General features: G+C 38.3%; 2 protein-coding genes across 2 annotated transcripts; both read right to left on the bottom strand.

The window, feature by feature from the left end:
* Nucleotides 1-26: 26 nt before the first annotated feature.
* On the bottom strand, nt 27-11,272 carry LOC143614374 (uncharacterized). Its single transcript, XM_077087830.1, has 2 exons — nt 10,528-11,272; nt 27-838 (listed from the first exon to the last, which is right to left on the bottom strand). Exon 2 carries the CDS (start codon nt 807-809, stop codon nt 228-230), a length of 582 nt encoding a protein of 193 aa, XP_076943945.1. The 5' UTR covers nt 810-838; nt 10,528-11,272; the 3' UTR covers nt 27-227.
* A 1,985-nt stretch (nt 11,273-13,257) lies between these two features.
* LOC143614373 (uncharacterized) lies at nt 13,258-16,996 on the bottom strand. The gene is made up of 6 exons (XM_077087829.1): nt 16,848-16,996; nt 15,848-15,972; nt 15,542-15,711; nt 15,392-15,469; nt 15,144-15,288; nt 13,258-14,065 (listed from the first exon to the last, which is right to left on the bottom strand). The coding sequence occupies exons 1-6, from the start codon at nt 16,957-16,959 to the stop codon at nt 13,661-13,663; spliced, it is 1,035 nt and encodes a 344-aa protein (XP_076943944.1). The 5' UTR covers nt 16,960-16,996; the 3' UTR covers nt 13,258-13,660.
* Between the last annotated feature and the right edge of the window lie 1,152 nt (nt 16,997-18,148).

Consider the following 18,148-nt stretch of genomic DNA (forward strand, 5'->3'; position numbering starts at 1 on the left):
ACAGATTTAATTACACAACCCATAAACCAGAAAGAAACAAACAAGCAATAATTATAATAACAATAATAATTTATGCACAGACAATACCACCATACAAATGAATGGGGCCCACTTTAATTATCACAATTATCAATCATACTGATGATCTTACATCATCATGATAATGAATGATAATAATGTCTTTTCTTGATCTTTTTTTTATTTATAAAAATTTAGATCAAGAAAAATTATTCAAGAAATCCAGTTTTTGTCAAGACAGCATTTCTTACCCTACTCAGATCTCTGCCTTTAAGTGTTCTTCCAGCACCTTCACATACAGAAAATGAAGATATTTGATTTCTTGCAAGCTTTTGTGCAATCCATTCATGAGGTGGCATCATGTTCACATCACCATGACCATGACCATCATCATCCTCATCATCATCACTATCCCAAATCCCATTATGATGAACATCATCATCATTAACAATACCATCATAACCATAGTCAATATATGCAGGCTTCTGTGATGATGATGATGATGATCTCTTTGACTTTCTTCCATAGATCTTTGACCAATCAGGGATATTGACAGGTGCTGATTGTTGTTGTGGGATCCTAGATTCAATGTCAGAGTTGTTGGTACTAGGTCTAGGTATCATTCTGGCTGCAGTTGGATGAGAAGTTGTTCTTGAATGGTATGATTGGTATCCTGAAGCTGACCCTTTTGACTTATCTTTTCTTTCAGTGATTACTGACCAAACTTCAGTTTCTTGAAACTCTTCATTTCCAAACATGGATGACCACACGCTGCTACCTTTTCTGTACATATTTGATACTCAAATTCTTCCACCAAAACCTTCATATTATCAAAACATATAAATATATTCAGCAAATTTACACACTATAAGGCCCCGTTACCGGTAATCCTACTTTCGTGTTGGATTTACTCATAAACACAGTTCTAAATATCAGAGTTAATTAAAACATTTACGCGGAATATAAAACTTTCATAAAACATTACAATATTTCATAACTTGTCTCAAAACGTCCTTTGTCTTTCACATTAAAACATTAAAATTAAAACATCGTAAGTCTTGAGATGCCAGGCTCTTATTCTTCTGCCATGTGTCCCCGCTCAAGCCAGCTGTCTCATCCTACTCACCTGCGTGCATACTAAAAGTCACCTACGCTGAGTGAGTTCTAGTTAATCACATAATCATACAATACATTCTTTACACTTCATACTTAACCTCTTAACTTTCTTTCATACACACTTAAGTGCTTTTACTTTCATTTTTACCTTCATACTTTCTTTACATACATAATCATACGTTTTAAAGAGCCTTTCGCCCTATAACCTCACAGATATTATAAGGGTCTGGTCCCTAGTTTTCGAATATTAGAAGGGTTCGATTCCCTAACATCACAGATATTATAAGGGTCTGGTCCCTACCATCACAGATATTATAAGGGTCTGGTCCCTAGTTTCGAATATTAGAAGGGTTCGATTCCCTAACATCACATATATTATAAGGGTCTGGTCCCTAACTTCACAGATATTATAAGGGTCTGGTCCCTAGTTTTCGAATATTAGTAGGGTTCGATTCCCTCTTCGTTCCATACATTATACCCCGAGTATTTTTAGGGCTCGGTACCCTTTTCGTAACCATACAACCATACATCATACCTCGAGTATTATTAGGGCTCGGTACTCTTTTCGTAACCATACAACCATACATCATACCTCGAGTATTATTAGGGCTCGGTACCCCTTTTCGTAACCATACGACCATACATCATTATTTCCTTCTTTTATTATATCTATCACGTTCATACGCATAAGCATTCATATTATACTTACCTTATACATAGCATTACAACCTGACAGTACGTGCAATATCCGAAGATCGTTCACGTACCATCAAGCAATCATTCTTACATAACACATATATCACATAGGGCATACACTTATCACTTAGGATAAATGTATTAACAACACATCAAGTATGCACACAGCCCCGAAAACATAACAAGGAATGGGGCTAGAAACTCACCTGAACACGGTTACGTTCACCGTTAATCGTAATTCCTTTCTTCAGTTGTGCACGGCTGACTGTATAACAAGTATACGTATCAATTAACTATCACTTCTCATAATGTATGTCTATCTTTATATAACCCACAACGAATGGGGGTCCGGGGGCAGCGCCCCTGGCAGCGGGGTCTAGGGGCGGCAGCCCCTAGCAGGGTCCAAGGGGCAGAGCCCCTGGCTGGGGTCGAGATGCCAGGTCAGCTTGGAAAAATTTTATTTCCATTAACTGTCTTAACACATTTTTCATTAGATTTTTAGTTTACTTCCTAATCGAACTTGGCTTTAGGCGAAGTTAAACCTTAGGCGAACTTAGCTTCAGGCGAAGTTGTCATCAGGCGAACTTGGCTTTAGGCGAAGTTGTCATCAGGCGAACTTGGCCGTAAGCGAAGTTATCAATTAGGCGAACTTGGCCTCAGGCGAAGTTGTCATCAGGCGAACTTAGCTTGCAGGCGAAGTTCATCAGGCGAACTTAGCTTGCAGGCGAAGTTCATCGCTTTGAAGGCGAAGTTGCCCAGATGCAGGCGAAGTTGCCCAGACAGCCGCTGTTCGGTTTCTTTCCAGCATTTTGAGCGATTTTAACACCCTTGCTATGGTTCAATATCACCCACTACGCTTCCCGACCATTTTCGGTCGCTTATACACTAAAAAGCTTGGATCTTTAAACTTCAAAGATCAAGAATCATACCTTTTTGGGCTTGTTTGGATCTCGTTTACTTGCTAGTACACTAATCGCTCTCTCTCTGACCTGCCCGACTCTTCCCTTGGCTCGGCCGGCCGGCGGAGGTATGCGTATGGTGTGTGTGTGTGTTTTGGGGTGTTAGGGAGTTTGGTGAAAATGAAGATATTTTGGGATTTTGGGGGTATTTATATCCCTGAAATCCCATTCTCATTTAACCCATCTCAATTAATCCACGTCCAAGACCCGCTCCCTACCCGATATTAATTAATTACGCGAAATCACTAAACATAACTTCCTTTATTCATCATTAAAATTTTTAGGATGTTACAAGTCTTCCCCCCTTAAAGAGGTTTCGTCCCCGAAACCTAACTATTACATAAACAAACTATGGTAAAACTTGCGCATCTCATCCTCGGCTTCCCAAGTAGCATCCGATTATTTGCGGTGTTTCCATATCACTTTTACCAAAGGTATAGTCTTGTGACGAAGCTGCTTCTCCTTACGATCAACGATCTCTATCGGTTGCTCGATGTAGTTCAATTGTTCATCAACCTCGATGTCCATTAATGGCACGTGAGACGTGTCATCAGCTAGACACTTCCTCAGATGAGAAACATGGAAGGTTGAATGAATTCCTTCTAACTCATCGGGTAAATCCAGTTTATAAGCTACTTCACCCACACTATTTACAATCCTGAACGGTCCAATGTACCTCGGACTCAACTTTCCTCTTTCCCTAAAACGGATAATCCCCTTCCAAGGCGAGACCTTGAGCATCACATTGTCACCAACGTTAAACTCAATTGGTCGTCGCCGCTTATCTGCATAAGACTTTTGTCTGTCTTGCGCGGCTTTCATTCTTGCTTTGATCTGATCGAACTTTGAAGACGTTTCTTGAACCACTTCTAGACTTCCCATTTCTTTCTGACCAATCTCACCCCAACACACCGGGGTTCTACATCGTCTACCATAAAGCATCTCAAACGGTGGCATACCAATACTTGAATGGTAACTGTTGTTATAGGAGAACTCTGCCAGATGCAGATGATCATCCCAACTTCCACCAAAATCTAAGACACAAGCACGTAGCATATCCTCAAGGGTTTGGATCGTCCTTTCAGACTGTCCATCGGTTTGAGGATGATACGCCGTACCGATGTTCAACCTCGTCCCCATAGCTTCATGGAATTTCTTCCAGAACCTCGAAGTAAACCGTGTATCCCTATCAGACACGATTGATAACGGTACTCCATGCTTGGTTACAACTTCTTTGATGAACAAGCTTGCTAACGTTTCTGACGAGATGGCCTCTCGTATGGGCAGAAAGTGAGCACTCTTGGTCAAACGGTCCACAATCGCCCAGATGGTATCATGTTGCTTAGCTGTACGAGGTAGCTTAGTTATGAAGTCCATGGTTATGTGTTCCCATTTCCACTCAGGTATCTCTAGCGGTTGCATTTTCCCATAAGGCTTTTGGTGTTCGGCTTTGACTTGTAAGCAAGTTAAGCACTTACCAACATAATCCACTACATCGTTCTTCATTCCTGGCCACCAGTAATCTCTTTTCAAGTCTTGGTACATCTTTGTAGCTCCAGGATGGATTGAGTACCTTGACTTATGAGCTTCATTTAAGATTCGACTTCTAAGATCACCATGGCGTGGGATCCACATACGGTCGAACCTAGTTTTAACTCCATGAGTGTTTTCCATCAACCCATCTTGCTGGCCATAAATCCTTTCTTTCTTTACTAACCCTTCGTCTACTGACACTTCTGACTGCACTTTGATGATTTCTTCAAAAAGACTTGAGTTCATGATCAACTTGTATGACTTCACTGCTGCAAGGACTTCCTCATTCTTACGACTTAGCGCATCAGCGACCACGTTAGCTTTACCGGGGTAATACTTAATCTCACAGTCATAATCCTTTATCAATTCTAACCATCTTCTCTGCCTCATGTTCAATTCTTTCTGCTCGAAGAAGTACTTTAAACTCTTATGATCTGTATAGATGGTGCACTTAGTACCGTACAGATAATGCCTCCATATCTTAAGAGCATGCACTACAGCTGCTAACTCCAAATCGTGCGTCGGATAAGTACTTTCATGGACCTTCAACTGTCTAGACGCGTAAGCTATCACCTTCCCTCGTTGCATCAACACGCAACCTAATCCTTGATGCGAAGCATCAGCACAAACAACGAAATCCTCGTCACCATCGGGTAGAGTAAGGATTGGAGCTTGCGTGAGTCTCTTCTTCAATTTTTCAAAGGCTTCTTCCTGAAACTTTCCCCAACTGAATATTATCGACTTTCGAGTCATACCGGTCAGCGGTGCGGCTATCTTGGAGAAACCTTCGATGAATCTCCTATAGTAGCCAGCTAACCCTAGGAAGCTTCGTATATCAGTCGGGTTCTGCGGAGTCTTCCAATTCGTTATCGCTTCAATCTTAGCTGGGTCCACGGTAATCCCTTCCGGATTAATCACGTGACCTAAAAATTGCACTTCTCTTAACCGGAACGCGCACTTCGAAAACTTGGCATACAACTTCTCTTTCTTCAGAGTCTCCAATACCTCTCTCAGATGCTCAGCATGGTCAGACTCGCTCTTTGAATAAATCAATATATCATCAATGAAGACGATAACCGACTTATCCAACATCGGCCGACACACCCTATTCATCATGTCCATAAATGCTGCAGGAGCATTTGTTAGACCGAATGACATTACGAGGAACTCGTAGTGTCCATACCGCGTTCGGAACGCTGTCTTAGGGATGTCTGCCTCCTTCACCTTCAGCTGATGGTAGCCTGATCTGAGATCTATTCGTGAGAACCAACTTGAACCTTGAAGTTGGTCAAACATATCATCAATCCTTGGCAACGGATATCTATTCTTTACCGTAAGCTTATTCAACTCACGATAGTCTATGCACATTCTCATACTTCCATCATTCTTTTTCACGAACAACACTGGTGCGCCCCACGGGGAAACACTCGGTCTTATGAAACCTTTGTCGAGGAGTTCTTGCAGTTGTGACATCAATTCTTTCATCTCGGACGATGCTAGACGGTAAGGCGCTTTCGCGACAGGTTGGGCTCCTGGTATTAAATCTATCTGAAATTCTATCTCTCGCTCCGGCGGCAACCCCGGAAGATCCTCAGGGAATACTTCTGGGTAGTCGCGTACAATAGGAACATCTTTCATTTCTTTCGTCTCGGCCGCAGCGTTGACGACATACGCCAGGTAGGCACGACACCCTCGCCTTAGCAAACCCTCGGCTTTTATCATCGAAATGACATTAAGCCCAGAACCTTCCTTATCACCATAAACCGTTACCGCACTACCATCCAATAACTTTAACCTTATCATCCTACTCTTACATACTATCTGAGCCTCAAACTCAGACAACCAATCCATACCCAAAACCACATCGAACCCTCCCAAGGTCATAACGTACAAGGTAACCGGGAACTCATGTCCTTCCAATTCTATCTTACAGTTCTTAACCATTTTTGTTATTTTAACCGAAGTGTCACTGGCGGTTTCTACTACAAAAGTTTCAGACACTCGGCAACATTTCATTTTAGCTAGTATACTAAATGGTGTGGCTACGAAACTTTTGTTTGCGCCCGAATCAAATAATACAGAAGCGGAAACACCGTTCACTAGAAACGTACCTGTGACGACATCCGGAATCTGCTTGGCTTGTTCTTGGGTCAGCATGTAGGCTCTAGTTCTTGGCCTAGCTTGATCGGCATCCTTCCTTTCACTACCTCTAGCTTCACCATCTGTGCACTCTCTCGCCATGTGGCCTGTCTTACCACATTTGTAACATGCTGGCTTTGCACTGCACTCATTGGCATAATGCCCTACCTTCCCACACTTATAACACACATTAGACCCCATCCGGCATTCCCCACCGTGAGCCTTTCCACATTTGAGACAAACACCAGAACTTTTACCCCACTTGCACTCACCACCATGCATCTTTCCGCAGGTCTTACACGATCTCTTCTCCCACACTCTCTGCTTCTTATCTTTGGGGTTCCATAACTGAGTACCGGGTCGTTTAGCAGGAGCGGCCCATTTCTTCTCTTTCTTCTCGTCTCCCACCACCACATCATCCGCAGCCAGGTCTGCATAGACCATCTCTGCGAGTTCGACAGCAGAATCAAAAGTAGCAGGTTTACTTGTCCTGACTAACATGCGGACTCTCTGTGGAAATCCCCTCACATAACACTTGATTCTCTTAGCCTCAGTGCTGACCATATCGGGTACCAACCTAAACATTCGATTGAACTCTGTAGTGTACTCACGATGTGTCATCGTCCCAGCTTTCAAGTTTAGGAACTTCATCTCCGCCCTTTCAACCTCGGCGTCAGCACAGAACTTCTTCATTACTAACTCCTTCAGATCGTCCCACCTCATCTCTTTGATCTCTTCTCGGGTCTTCCTCTGCTCCACACTCTCCCACCAATACATAGCCTCATCCTCGAATGATTGAGTAGCATAACTTACCGCTTGATCGGGACGGCACTCGCTAATGCGGATAACCTTATCCATGGCGGTTATCCACTGAAGAGTAGCGATTGCGTCTCCTAAACCAGTCAGCTTAGGCGGGTCACAACCTTTGAAGGACTTATAGTTGCAACCGCCTCGGCCCTTCTTCCTATCATCATCTTTCACAGACCTTACCTCACTTGAGTCACCCCTTTCCCTCTCGTCATCCTTCCTACCATTACCACCCGCCCCTTCAACAGTTCTTTCACGGCTTCCAGCAGACCTTCCCGGGGTAATATTTTTCACAGCAGTGGCTACAGCTTGAACAATAGCTGCTTGAATTGCAGGATCCAGTTGAACTCCTTCATTGTTTTCCGGGTTCCTTCCCGCTGCGCTTCCTTTAGCTTCAGTGTTGGAAGCGGTCTCAACCGAAGGTTGCTTGACACGACGAGGCCTGCCGCGTCGTCCAGTGCGACCTCCGGCTCCAACAATGTCTCCAGCTCCAGCCATTGTATTCTAAAAGGGAAAACACAGACATCATCATTCAAGGAACTATTTAGTACAAGGATAGCAAGGCTAACAGGTAATAACAGTGGCCAGCTGTGACTAGCTGATCACATTGCTTTCCGTGTCCTATACACTTCCCTTTATGAGTCTATTTGTGCTGATTCTACTTAAGCAATTAGTCAACTCAACAATCAATTATTCCTATCCCTTTTGTTCACATATATTTTCTTTCTCATTAACATATATCATTTAATCATACAATTTACCTTTACTGATCTTGCTTGAGCGACACATGGCATTCTTGGACTGGCATCTTCTTTCATTTCTTACTTATATCCCATACTCTGTTCGAGTCTAAGCATGTAGGATGCTTAAATCTCTCGAACTTTGCTCTGATATCAACTTGTAAGGCCCCGTTACCGGTAACCCTACTTTCGTGTTGGATTTACTCATAAACACAGTTCTAAATATCAGAGTTAATTAAAACATTTACGCGGAATATAAAACTTTCATAAAACATTACAATATTTCATAACTTGTCTCAAAACGTCCTTTGTCTTTCACATTAAAACATTAAAATTAAAACATCGTAAGTCTTGAGATGCCAGGCTCTTATTCTTCTGCCATGTGTCCCCGCTCAAGCCAGCTGTCTCATCCTACTCACCTGCGTGCATACTAAAAGTCAGCTACGCTGAGTGAGTTCTAGTTAATCACATAATCATACAATACATTCTTTACACTTCATACTTAACCTCTTAACTTTCTTTCATACACACTTAAGTGCTTTTACTTTCATTTTTACCTTCATACTTTCTTTACATACATAATCATACGTTTTAAAGAGCCTTTCGCCCTATAACCTCACAGATATTATAAGGGTCTGGTCCCTAGTTTTCGAATATTAGAAGGGTTCGATTCCCTAACATCACAGATATTATAAGGGTCTGGTCCCTAGTTTCGAATATTAGAAGGGTTCGATTCCCTAACATCACAGATATTATAAGGGTCTGGTCCCTAACATCACAAATATTATAAGGGTCTGGTCCCAAGTTTTCGAATATTAGTAGGGTTCGATTCCCTCTTCGTTCCATACATTATACCCCGAGTATTTTTAGGGCTCGGTACCCTTTTCGTAACCATACAACCATACATCATACCTCGAGTATTATTAGGGCTCGTTACCCTTTTCGTAACCATACAACCATACATCATACCTCGAGTATTATTAGGGCTCGGTACCCCTTTTCGTAACCATACGACCATACATCATTATTTCCTTCTTTTATTATATCTATCACGTTCATACGCATAAGCATTCATATTATACTTACCTTATACATAGCATTACAACCTGACAGTACGTGCAATATCCGAAGATCGTTCACGTACCATCAAGCAATCATTCTTACATAACACATATATCACATAGGGCATACACTTATCACTTAGGATAAATGTATTAACAACACATCAAGTATGCACACAGCCCCGAAAACATAACAAGGAATGGGGCTATAAACTCACCTGAACACGGTTACGTTCACCGTTAATCGTAATTCCTTTCTTCAGTTGTGCACGGCTGACTGTATAACAAGTATACGTATCAATTAACTATCACTTCTCATAATGTATGTCTATCTTTATATGACCCACAACGAATGGGGGTCCGGGGGCAGCGCCCCTGGCAGCGGGGTCTAGGGGCGGCAGCCCCTAGCAGGGTCCAAGGGGCAGAGCCCCTGGCTGGGGTCGAGATACCAGGTCAGCTTGGAAAAATTTTATTTCCATTAACTGTCTTCACACATTTTTTATTAGATTTTTAGTTTACTTCCTAATCGAACTTGGCTTTAGGCGAAGTTAAACCTTAGGCGAACTTAGCTTTAGGCGAAGTTGTCATCAGGCGAACTTGGCTTTAGGCGAAGTTGTCATCAGGCGAACTTGGCCGTAAGCGAAGTTATCAATTAGGCGAACTTGGCCTCAGGCGAAGTTGTCATCAGGCGAACTTAGCCTGCAGACGAAGTTCATCGGGCGAACTTAGCTTGCAGGCGAAGTTCATCGCTTTGAAGGCGAAGTTGCCCAGATGCAGGCGAAGTTGCCCAGACAGCCGCTGTTCGGTTTCTTTCCAGCATTTTGAGCGATTTTAACACCCTTGCTATGGTTCAATATCACCCACTACGCTTACCGACCATTTTCGGTCGCTTATACACTAAAAAGCTTGGATCTTTAAACTTCAAAGATCAAGAATCATACCTTTTTGGGCTTGTTTGGATCTCGTTTACTTGCTAGTACACTAATCGCTCTCTCTTTGACCTGCCCGACTCTTCCCTTGGCTCGGCCGGCCGGCGGAGGTATGCGTGTGGTGTGTGTGTGTGTTTTGGGGTGTTAGGGAGTTTGGTGAAAATGAAGATATTTTGGGATTTTGGGGGTATTTATATCCCTGAAATCCCATTCTCATTTAACCCATCTCAATTAATCCACGTCCAAGACCCGCTCCCTACCCGATATTAATTAATTACGCGAAATCACTAAACATAACTTCCTTTATTCATCATTAAAATTTTTAGGATGTTAACACACACACAAAAAAACATTTCAAGAAAATAAAAATCAAGACTTTGGAGGAATAACAGGTAAAAGTTTATAAATTCTTCCACCCAAAACCTTCATATTCCAAAACATATAAATATATTCAGCAACTTTACACAAAAAATAACATTTCAAGAAAATAAAAAACAAGACTTTGGAGGAATAACAGCTAAAGTCTCACCTTTTCAGACAGGAAAGCTTTAAAAACTATAATATTTCAGATTGGTTTTCTGAAATATGAAAGAAATTTATGATCTTTTAAATTTCTTCCACATTAAAAATATAATCTTTAATGTTATGGAAAAAGGGTTTCAGTGATAAGAGGAGTTCTTGAAATGTGTAACTTTATAGGCTTTTAGAAAAGAGGGGAAACTGAGCTATCTGTGAAGTCTTGATTTATTGTACACTAATCACTAGTGCCCATGATATTTTTACTATGTCAAATAAAATGACCCAACTTAGAAAAAGACATTTAAATCACAAAGAGTAATTACTTTGTGAGTAAAAAGAAGTTTCAACTTAGTTTTCTTCAACAGATGTCGAAAACTTCACTTTGGCTTCGTCATCGGACGCCTCGTGCAGATTATATTAGCAAAATAATAAAAAGTACAAAGTTAAACAAAGATTCAAGGCCCCTAAATGGTTATTTATAGGGATTTGAATATTCATTTAATGGACTTAAAAAGGTATAATCTTTGTTAGGTTTTTTATTAGTCCAGTTGTTCCATATAAGTCCAATGCATCTTAATTTTCTGTGTTGCCAGCTGCCACAATATTTTTAAGTTCACAAACCTCAAAAAAAGAATCTTTTTTGAGGGAAAACCACAGTAATTACCTGCAGATATTTACACGTGAAGTTATGGCCAATGCTTCATTTATTGAAGCATAGAACATAGTTTTTCTACCCATAGGTTACATATACATGCAGGATTTCATATCTAAAGTCAAGAAAAATGACGGTTTTATGAAAGTGAAACATTCTTTCTTCAATTATATCATCATGGGAAAATCACTTACATAATATTATCAAACAAACATTGATATGTATGCAGTTCTTACAGTTCTCAGTATAATATTCATTATGAAATTAATGCACTGATATATAAAATTTATCAAACTTGCTTACTCAAATTGACTTTTTTTTTATCATCACACATGGAAAATAATCACAGCTACCCATTAGCCCAAAAGAATCTTGACATGTGTAACGCAAAACTTGCAAACTTTTAGACGAAATTCATAAAAACTTAATAATCTTATGACACATGCATGGTCTATATTGATCGGACGTAACAATTCATAACAGTCAAATCAAAAGTTAAAAAGTAAACAAGTTCGATCAAGTTAGATATTTTTCCCTAAACTTATGGGTAACTATGAAAAAAAACGTTAATAACATCGAATAACCTTCTTTCGAGAAAAAAACAATGTCTTTCTTAATCATTTGATTGACTGCAGCCACTAGCCAATGTATGATAAGTCCATACATAAACAGTAGTAAAATATCTCAAAATCATATCATTTCTTGATTTGATGCACTTCAGCCGTCATTCGATGTAATTGGCCAGACAAGAACAGTAACAATTATCTTTAAAACCAATCACCTCTTTGCAGCTTTTTTAACAAATTTCAACCGTTCAAGATTACTTTTAGAAAAAAAAAAAAAGAGGTGATAATATAAAAAATAAATTAAAAAATCAAAATTAGAGGCGTTTTAGACTTTACCATGTCTATGCTCCCAATTACAGTTGGCGGCAGAAGTACAGGTGGACCCAAAAACTAATAAAGTGAGCACTTACACATGTATTAAGTTTATTCAAATGACCATCTAATATGAGAATGGTCCCTCAACACCTGTATATATTACTATTATATATAAGAAAAGTTTATATGAGCAGTCAATGCTGCATGCACTTATAATTTATTAGTTTAATACTTTGGATTATTGAAGTAGCCTAGGAGTGTTCACTATCTGATACAGCTGATTTTGATAACAATTTAAAGGCGGATTGCTAGCTACGGTTTCAAGGGAATGACAAACGAAACCGGCCCGCTTAGATGGGTCAACTGGACCAGACAGTTTTTACTGGTTTGATTGTTCGGTTTTTGTGTGTGTTTTTAACCGGTTCTTTTCTTTTCAAAACATTAGTTTGTTTAAAAAATTTTAACATGATAAAGATGGTTTATAGACTTATAGTTATAATACCATTTCAATTAAAAATATTTACTGTAACAATATATAAAACATGGTTTTTATTGCAAACTTAATCTCCATTTTTTCATAAAACATGGTTTTAATTGCAAAAATAACCTCTATTTTTTGTAACAATCTCAAAAAGAGCACATCATTTTGCAAGAATGAGCATTTGTAGACAACTAAGGAGATACAGTGTTTGAAACAAAAAAAAATATCTTTGTATTGTTCAACAAAAATGGCCCGAGGTTGAATCACGTGTTGCATACATTCATGAACCATTCCAAGATTCGCACGTGTGTATTATTTATTAATGATTTTCGCATTAATAACATAACATTGAACGATCTAGGTGTGACAAGTAGTTTTTAAATAGGCCACTTGTTCATATAGTCCAATGATAGTGTACTTTTTAATTCTAGCATTATTATGATCTACACCTACAACATTGGTTTCATCTTTAGTCCCATTATTTAGGTGATATGCAGATCCCAAGAAACCTATGAAACATTCTTTAGGAAATAATATTGTTTGTTCAGGTTCTAAATTCTTCATATAACTAAATAAACAGAAATACCTTTTATCAAAAGTGTATACTTTCTGATAGAAAGTTTTTGTCCAATTAGTGCAGCCCTCATTCAAACCTGCACAAACCAATAACTTCTTGCTGGTAAATTTAAACAACTTTCAATATTGTTGAAAAAAATATAAAGAGAGAGGTTAATTTGGTACTTACTTTGATTATGCTCCAACATCTAGCTGGCAGTTGTCTTCAAACATGAAACGGGCCACACAACTTTCTGAGATGTTATAAGTTGATTTAAACACTAATCTTATACACATATTTTATAATTAAAGCAGTCCATGTGCTTTGTAGCATATGCCTAATATGACCAAATCTCATAATAAGTTAATAACAATTATAGTATATATTATCAAGAGAACAGAGATGCAAGATGCAGAAACTGTTGACAAAATTCATTCCAATATAGTGTCTGACGACTCAAAAATACAACTCAACATAACATGAACATAATGCTAGAATACAGTTGCAAATTATAGTTTATACACGCAATTTATAAAACTATAACAACCTTGAACCTTTTACTATCAATACCTACTAAATATGTAGATTTTTGCTCAATTGTGATGCAAGAACAACTGACTTTGCACTAGTACTTGTTGTCAACCACTCTCTTGCAGCCCGTCGCTGTCTTTGTCTAGCATTTTTGGCCCGTTTTGGGGCCATTCGGGCATCTCTTTCAACAAATGCAAGTCTAAATCTTTCAGCAATTGGCAGGTCGGTTGAGGTCAGAACGGGTTGGGTTGGCCTAACCCTAGATCCTGGAACTGCCCAAGTTTTTGGGTCGATGTCTTGTACAACAAAATCATCCAATTGTACACCGGGTAATGCATTTTTGGGAATATCAATCCCTTTATGGCCAAAAAGTGATGGTTTTGGGTTCACAATAATGCGGGGGCATTCCGTTGATAGGCTCTCCAATGAATCTTTATCAATTCTTGGCTGCAAGAACAACTTTTGAATCATACAGAATAAAAGAACAATCATAAAGAAAAAAACTGCATAAGTAACCGACTGTCAAAAGTAAGAGAACATGATGGAGGACAGTTTGAAGTGCAAACATTCTTTTCCATCTCTATTAACTTTTAGTGAATAATTATTGCATTGTGAATGATTAAGTAACTATATTATTACAACAATTGTCTCTTCCTTTTGAATATAACACACGTTAAATGATTTTTGACCAATTTGCCTTGTGCTGACTCATGTGAACCTTTCCTTTTTATATATGTTTCTTTTATCATTGTACATAGAAGTGGCAAAATGGAATTACAATGACTAAAAAAACTATACTAATACAATAAATATATACCCTTTTTAACTCTACATAAAAATAACCATTGGATTATAATGACTGAAAACTACGCTATTACAATGCATATCTTCTCACTCTATGTTCAATCCATTCGAATAATTTTTTTATCTAGTTTTTGTGTTCACTGTTTACAGGTGGCAAAATGGGTATTTCCAGTTCGCTTGACCCACAAACTATTCATTTTTTTCCTATTTCTTACAATTAAGAGTTCTGAGAGTAGTTTATTCTTCTGGCTCGAGAAAAAGCCTTCATTTAAATTATTCAAAAATCAAAGGGAGCAAATAGATGTCGTTATCTGGGACCCTATTCACCTCATTGGGCTTCTATTGAATAGAGAAAAGTAACAGTTTTTCATGTAGTTAATTTTTTCAAGTCACATAGAGGCGGCAAAACAAGCAGGTCAGTTTAGGTTCTGCAAACTGTTACATTTCCACTTTTTTTAAAGAACTTTAGAAAATATAAATATTTTGTTAAATACGATCAGAAACAATATCATTACAGTAAATATCTTTCTCGGTTGTAAGAAAATGATTTAGAAGGTTATATGCATTAAAATATAAACTTTGGACGACTTTTGATTTGTTCAGCGCATTTGGTCTCTCTTCTTTTAAGTACCATTGTTTACTTTAGCCAATTGACCCGTTAGTGATACAGCATAACCCAAATCGACCAGTGTATAAGGTTGAAAATGCCATGCATACATACCCATACAAGCCAACATAACGACTGTGCTCCATGTACAATCTCTGTGGTATCAAGTTCCTCCCATGAATCCTCTTCAACATTTTTTAATGTTGGTTTTAGAATGCTTAACGAGCTCCGTGCGGTCTGTTCACTTCTTGGGCATCCTCTGTAACATTAACTGTGTTATATGGCCCGTTATGAGATATATCAAACCAATATAATACCATTTCTTAAATCATTATAAAGTGAAACGAAAAACAAAAACATACCCCCATCTCAATATCTCAAGACAATGACAATGCTTCACGAGTTCTGAAACACCATATGAAGTGATATTGCTGCAACGACTGCGCATAAAAATCGAATGAAATCAAATAGCATAAAAAGGTCAATAGTAATGACTAACATTCTCATTTCACCTTATATCCATGGCTCTCACATGACTGCAAATCTCTATCACCTTCAACAAGCCGATATCGGTGACTTCTGAATCTGATAAATCAAGAATCTCCCATGAGCTCTCTGCCAATGTAACGATGACATCATCATTAAGCAACTTTCTTCTTCTTGCAATGGCGGTAATGGCCATCTGATAAGTTGATCATTCATATAAAGAATTCAGACTACACCAAACTATGCATGCCAAGTAATAGAATAGAAGACGTAAATCTGCAATTCTATGCACAACCGATACACTAATGATCATAACACAACTAAATACCTACCTTAATGTCTGGTGGGAAACTGGCGAAAACATCTAAATCTTCAATAATATCATCAAGATGCTTGCCTGTTACTCCAAGACACAGGCTTACCAGTGCAGGAGGCTTTCTCTTCACAAAAGGTGACCCTGCACACCATCAAACAATTAATAAACAATCTGATATAAAACGAACTACATCCCAGCAGTAATTCATTTTTAAAGCTAGATGAACCATTCAATTTCAATTATCAAACTTTAATTACAGCGAGTTTCACACATGCACATTTTGCCCCACAAATTTTGTTAACAATTTCCAGCTAGTGAGTCAAATCAAGAAGACAAGAACGAGTTGACAAACTCACCAAGGTCCAAAACACACACACACACACAACGATTATTGAACAGCTCTCAATATCACATAGACGAATCTCACTCAAAAACCTCTCTTACACATAACTCGCATATGTAACCGAACAAAACCGACTCTGCACACCCCTACTCCTTCCATTAACAATCTAGCGGTGAGCAATAACCAAAACGTTAACCTAACCAAAATTAACCGAAAAGCAGCGGTTTTTTTTTTACCCTCGGTTGCCCGAAATCAACCAAACTGAACCGAAGCATTCATATTTTCATATAGTTCTCATTTGTATACCTCCATTTCATGTTTTATAGCACCATTTATTGTATTTATATATACATTTTATGTATTTTTATACCTTCAATTTCATGTATTTATGCATCCATGTCATGTTTTTTTAAGTAAAATTTTCAGCTCATGTTAGTTACTAACTGAAAACCGAATAAACCTAACCGAAAACCTATTGTTTAATTCAGTTGAGGCTAATAACCGAACCGATCCGTGAATTACAATTTCCAGCTAAAGTGTAAAATTGATCAACAAATGCTAGGGTTCCAGAATAATATTAATCCTCATAGAAATCTAAATAATTACAATATTACGAGTATGTGCAATCAGGAATTAATAATAATAATAATAATAATAATAATAATAAACTCACAGGATGATTGAAGCGAAGGATTATAATAATTATTAGCAAGCTTGTTAGGGTTTTTGGAATTGTGATTCAAATCGATATTCTGTACGGATTCCAAAGCCTTGCCTTTGTCCATCAAATAGTGTAATTAATAATAATAATAATAATAATCGTCTGAGAGATAACCGGAGATTGGGGTACAGATATTTACGCCGGCGACCGCCTTTAGGTGTAATTCACTAATTTTGTTGTTAGTTATTTAAGTTCGTGAAATAGCGTTAAAAATGTCGGAAAATATTACGTGTTTGTGAAAATAACATTAAAAATGTCGGAAATTTAATCATGTATTTATGTGTTGGGTTGATTGCCGAAAGACAAAGATACATGTACCAATCGGTCGGTGTTCCGTTGGTAAAGTGTTACGTGTTTTATGTCCAATGTTTAATGCAAAACTATTATCAATACGATGGTCCTACCGGAAGCAGACTCTTTATTTCTATGCAGTAGAGTTAAGTTTGTCTACGTCTTACCCTACTCAGACCTTACTCTAGCTTTGTTGTTGGTGAGATTTACTAAGCACGATAATGATGATGATGTTGCTAGTATTCGGGATGAAGGTAACCTGACTCGAAAGCTTGCACTTTTACGGTCATACAAATTTATATGTCTCGCTTATTTACATACAATATTGATGTCCTTATGCGGTTATGCCCCCTTCATGTTATCTTCAATAATTTTCAATGGTAGGTTGGAGGAGAAGTGTTTGGTCTTCGTTCATGTGTTTTGCTTTCTTGAAAACGTAATTCTCGCTCCATTCTTTTAAGTTCTTGAAGGTATGATACTTTTTTCTGAAACAACTTACTATATACATTTATTTATTTGGTTTTTTGATTCGTTAGCAATTTATGATTTCAATCCTTACTATATACATTTATTTATTTGGTTTTTTGATTCGTTAGCTATTTATGATTTCAATTTGTTTTGTTGAATTTGTAAATCACAACAACTTTATAGTTTTGTTTTGGTTCAGCTAATCAAGTTTTGTTTTTTGAACTAGCACCGCAGCACGTGAGAAAGACAAAGATGTTACTCATTGGTAGCAAGTATAGGTGTAAATGAGCCAAATTGCTTGTGATGTCCAAGATCGATCCAGTAAGAGCTCAAACTGAACCGATCTTAAATGAGGTCGAACACGATCTAAAGCCTAAACTTTAATAAATGAGTTCAGGTCTAAACTTTGCATACCAGGTTTGACCATACTCAGTCTAACCGAACCTAATACTTATATAGTTACAACTGGCAAATATTTACATATACATGATAAG

This window comes from Bidens hawaiensis, unplaced genomic scaffold (genome assembly GCF_021521415.1).
Source record: "Bidens hawaiensis isolate Kalapana, Puna unplaced genomic scaffold, B.hawaiensis_p1.1 tig00039949_1, whole genome shotgun sequence".
In the NCBI taxonomy this organism is placed as follows: Eukaryota; Viridiplantae; Streptophyta; class Magnoliopsida; order Asterales; family Asteraceae; genus Bidens; species Bidens hawaiensis.

Coding starts and splice junctions, on each gene's coding strand:
- LOC143614374 (XM_077087830.1), bottom strand. CDS start 809: ATGTACAGAAAAGGTAGCAGCGTGTGGTCATCCATGTTTGGAAATGAA.
- LOC143614373 (XM_077087829.1), bottom strand. CDS start 16,959: ATGGACAAAGGCAAGGCTTTGGAATCCGTACAGAATATCGATTTGAAT. Junction 15,973..16,847: donor TCCTTCGCTTCAATCATCCT/GTGAGTTTATTA, acceptor GATGGTGTGCAG/GGTCACCTTTTGTGAAGAGA. Junction 15,289..15,391: donor CTTGAGATATTGAGATGGGG/GTATGTTTTTGT, acceptor TTAATGTTACAG/AGGATGCCCAAGAAGTGAAC.